Source organism: Propithecus coquereli, unplaced genomic scaffold (assembly GCF_000956105.1).
Source record: "Propithecus coquereli isolate 6110/MARCELLA unplaced genomic scaffold, Pcoq_1.0 Scaffold239, whole genome shotgun sequence".
Classification (NCBI taxonomy): Eukaryota; Metazoa; Chordata; class Mammalia; order Primates; family Indriidae; genus Propithecus; species Propithecus coquereli.
The window spans coordinates 1,586,129-1,590,047 of NW_012147941.1; the positions used below are offsets into that span (position 1 = coordinate 1,586,129).

A 3,919-nucleotide genomic window follows, 5' to 3' on the forward strand; every position below is an offset into this window, starting at 1 on the left:
AAAAAAAAAAAAAACCCAAGGTTCCCAAAGACAAAACAATGACATAGACGTGGAATTACATCAAGCTCAGTTTCTTCCTCTGGAAGCCCCAGTAAGCCCTTGAGTTCATCATCTTCTCCACCCATCTTCTCATCTCCTTTCACAGCTGATGGCAATGTCTGAGGCTTCTCACGCAGAGTGTACGCCCTTGTGGATGCACCAAAAGACACCGTGGAATCGATGGGGATTTGCTGAGGCTTGTGAGGTTCCAACCGAATGTGACCCAAGAAAGTGCCGTGTGCTGGGAATAACCAAATCAGAAATGTAAGGGGAGAAATCAAAAACAATCTAAGTTTTAGAAATGAGGGTATGACCTTCAACTTTCTTATCAGGTAAGCACCTCCTAGCACATCCGTTTTGTTTTGTTTGTTTTTAACTTATAAAAAAAAAATGCCACAGTCAGGATTATGGTCAGAAAATATAAGCTTTTTAAAAATGAAATTGGCACTGGGTCCACTGCAACCATCATGTGTTACAGTGAGAAGGAAAATTCCTTCACTGAGCATTGAATCTCTTCAGTGGATTTCTTACACATCTTCAGACCTGTTGCTCCCCCAGTAACAAATACCACTGCCTATTGTCTGCTGCCAGACAGGCTTGGCTCCATTCTGCATCCAGCAGGAACGGCTCCAACCCAGAAGCCATGACTCCCAAGGCAGAAGATAGGAATCACTGCCCTCTCCAGCCCCAAGTCAAGGAACATTGACTGGCCTGATGGCAGTTATGCTTGGGTCTTCCCCAGGATAAGAAAGGTGCTTGGCTGGAACAGGTGCAATATCAATGCTGAGGCAAGCCAAAATCCTACCAGGGGTTCTGAATATTTTTCCATATCAGCATTCTGTATGTTATTAAATGGAGAGAAAAGGTAAGTACTTGTGAGACCAGGCTCTCCAAGTCCTTTACACAAGCAGATTAGGGTGGTGTGTGTGTGTGTGTGTGTGTGTGTGGCAGTGGGGGAAAGAGGAAGTCAAATATGACGAACCCAGGAAGCAGGACCCTTTACATTTTACACTCTATTTACATATGGGCAAAATGAACAAACTTCAAGGCCCCATGCAGTCAAGTCTCAATTGCAATTCTGTGGATTATCTTAGGCAAAGTTTAAAATCTTACTAGTTGGGAGTGTGTTCGTAGAATTAAAATTATTATTATTTATAGTCAAAGCAAAATGTAGCTAGGATAAAGAACCTATTGTAAATAATTAAATTTTGCTCAAAACAAGTATTTTTAAAATGTCCTACACCGCTGTTCTACTACATTTATGGAGCTAATCATGGCTTCTGCTTAAATTGGATCACAATTTATCACGGTCCTATAAACACCTGAATACCCATAATCCCTAGTTCCTGGGTGCCTTTTCTGTTCTCTATACAGATGCTCCTGGACTTACAATGGGGTTATGTCCTCCATAAACTTATTGTAAATTTAAAACATCGTGGTCGAAACACATTTAAAGGATAAGATGGTCAAGATCATGGAAGTCCTAACTCACATGCGATGGCCATTACTGGGCTTTCCGCCTTCATGCTGGGCAAATATCCTGAGTTTCATCTCAAGAGTAATTGCCTTCCTCCTCTTCTCACCAGAAGCAGGAGACACAGATGGGCATTTTGTACACATGATGGGATGGGAAAACACACAACACAATATCCAAAAAACGCTGGCAACACAGTATACACTGTAGAGTATCAGTTGTTTACCCTTTGTGATCCTGGGAGCTGTGCCCGCTCTGCCACTGCTCAGCATGGCAAGAGAGTATCCATCGTATTGCATCTTGCTAGCCCAGGAAAAGATCAAAATTCAAAATTCAAAGTACAGTTTCTACTGTATGTATATCACTTTTGTACCACTCTAAAGCTGAAAAATCATTAAGTTGAACCACTGTAAGTCAGGGACCATCTGTATATGCCATTGCCTCCTCCAGGACAGTGCCCCCAAAGCCCTCTTCTCTCCATAGTCAATCATCAATTATCTCAAGAAAATATGAGAATCACAGGAACAGAGAAGGGCTGATTTTAAAACCAAACATAAACTTTTTCCTTGAACAAAGTAAAGAACCCTAAGGGCATTTTCATGTTGCCCAAAGGGAACAGGTGAATTGGGAGGGAGTTACTTACTACTATTGAGATCTATCAGGAAAACTCTCTTCAGATGCTTGTGGTAGACCAGTGCAGCGTGGACCCGAGAGCAAGACTGGTGGTCAATGGTAAAGTCACACAAATCAGGGTTTCTCCCAAATAAGTAATACTTCTTCTCATCAATAATCAGTTTCTAAATAAATATTAAATTAAATATTACTTAAATCTTGTTTCAACAGAGTTTACCAAAAACTCTTCCAATAAAATAAGTGGAGGATCTTGAGTAGTTAAAATTCCTTACCAAGGAGAAAAAAAAATATTTCCCATTATTCTTCAACATAAAGAGCTCAGAATAATTTACTAATTATTATTATTTTTTTTGAGACAGAGTCTTACTCTGTCGCCCCAGGTAGAGTGCTGTGGCATCAGCATAGCCCACTGCAACCTCAAACTCTTGAGCTCAAGGGATCGTCCTGCCTCAGCCTCAGCCTACAGTAGCTAAGACTGCAGACACCAGCCATCACACCTGGCTAATTTTTTCTATTTTTTGTAGAGATGGTCTTGTTCTTGCTCAGGTTGGTCTTCACCTCCTGACCTCAAGCAATCTCCTCTAGCCTTGGCTTCCCAGAGTGCTAGGATTACAGATATGAGCCACCGCACCTGGCCTGTTGGATCTGAACATTAAGTCAATCAGGAAACAAGAAGCACAAAAGGCATATTTATAAGGTATTAAGATTGCTTTTCAGAAAATATACATTCGGATGAAGATTATCACTTGGTTGGAAAAGGAATGAGGTATAAACACCTATCGATATTCTAATCGTGCTGCTATAGCTCCAAAGTATTTTTGGAACTCTCTTTAGGAACTGGAATTATATTAGACATCATTGTATGTGTTGCTAAATCCCACTTTATTGTCCCATTTCACTTTGGCAACAAAAAAAATATGCAGAGTTAATTCTAGATGAGTATTTACTGTGTCCAAATATGAACTACCTCAAGTGGCAAAGATTTTTCAGATTTGGGAAAGGGGTATGTGGGAATTAACTATTATTGCTAAGCATTTTAAACATTAACTCATTTAATCTTAAAAACAACTCTGTGAAGCAAGTATCACCTCTATTGTTAAAAATAAGAGAACAGATTCAGACAGTCAGTCATCCAAGGTGGCCCAGCTGGTGAAGTGGCAGATCTGGGATTTAAATGCAGGTGTGACTGACCTGCAATGCTAATATTCTAAGCAATGTGCCATGGATCTGGAACCCTTCTAAGAGAAGAGCTCCAAAATGTTCTCATGCTGCTACTGTGGCACTGGAAAAAATAAAACTACATAATGCCCCAATATAATAGCAGAAAAGGGGATTTTACAGACCAGCAAATTGTTATTTAAAAACTGTGAGGGGAGGCCAGGTGCAGTGGCTTGCACCTCTAAGCCTAGCACTCTGGGAGGCCAAGGTGGGAGGATTGCTCAAGGTCAGGAGTTTGAGACCAGCCTGAGCAAGAGCGAGACCCCCATCTCTACTAAAAATAGAAAGAAATTAGCCAGACAACTAAAAATATATAGAAAACATTAGCCAGGCCCCATGGCGTGCACCTGTAGTCCTAGCTACTCACGAGGCTGAGGCAGGAAGATCGCTCGAGCCCAGGAGTTTGAGGTTGCTGTGAGCTAGGCTGACGCCACGGCACTCGAGCATGGGCAACAGAGCAAGAGTCTGTCTCAAAAAATAAATAAAAATTGTGAGGGGAGAAGGGGCTGACATAGGATTGTTAACTTTTTTATTTTGCCAAATAAGGACATTAAA

The 3,919-nt window shown here is 41.1% G+C and overlaps 1 protein-coding gene across 1 annotated transcript in view; it reads right to left on the reverse strand.

The window, feature by feature from the left end:
- PPP1R8 (protein phosphatase 1, regulatory subunit 8) overlaps positions 1 to 3,919 on the reverse strand; it is a 25,954-nt gene that overhangs the window by 10,504 nt on the left and 11,531 nt on the right. Inside the window, exons 3-4 of the mRNA XM_012645975.1 lie at positions 2,157 to 2,310; positions 60 to 280 (exon numbers count right to left, since the gene is read on the reverse strand). Of these exons, the coding sequence (XP_012501429.1) occupies positions 60 to 280; positions 2,157 to 2,310 (375 nt within the window). The remainder of the gene's footprint in view (positions 1 to 59; positions 281 to 2,156; positions 2,311 to 3,919) is intronic.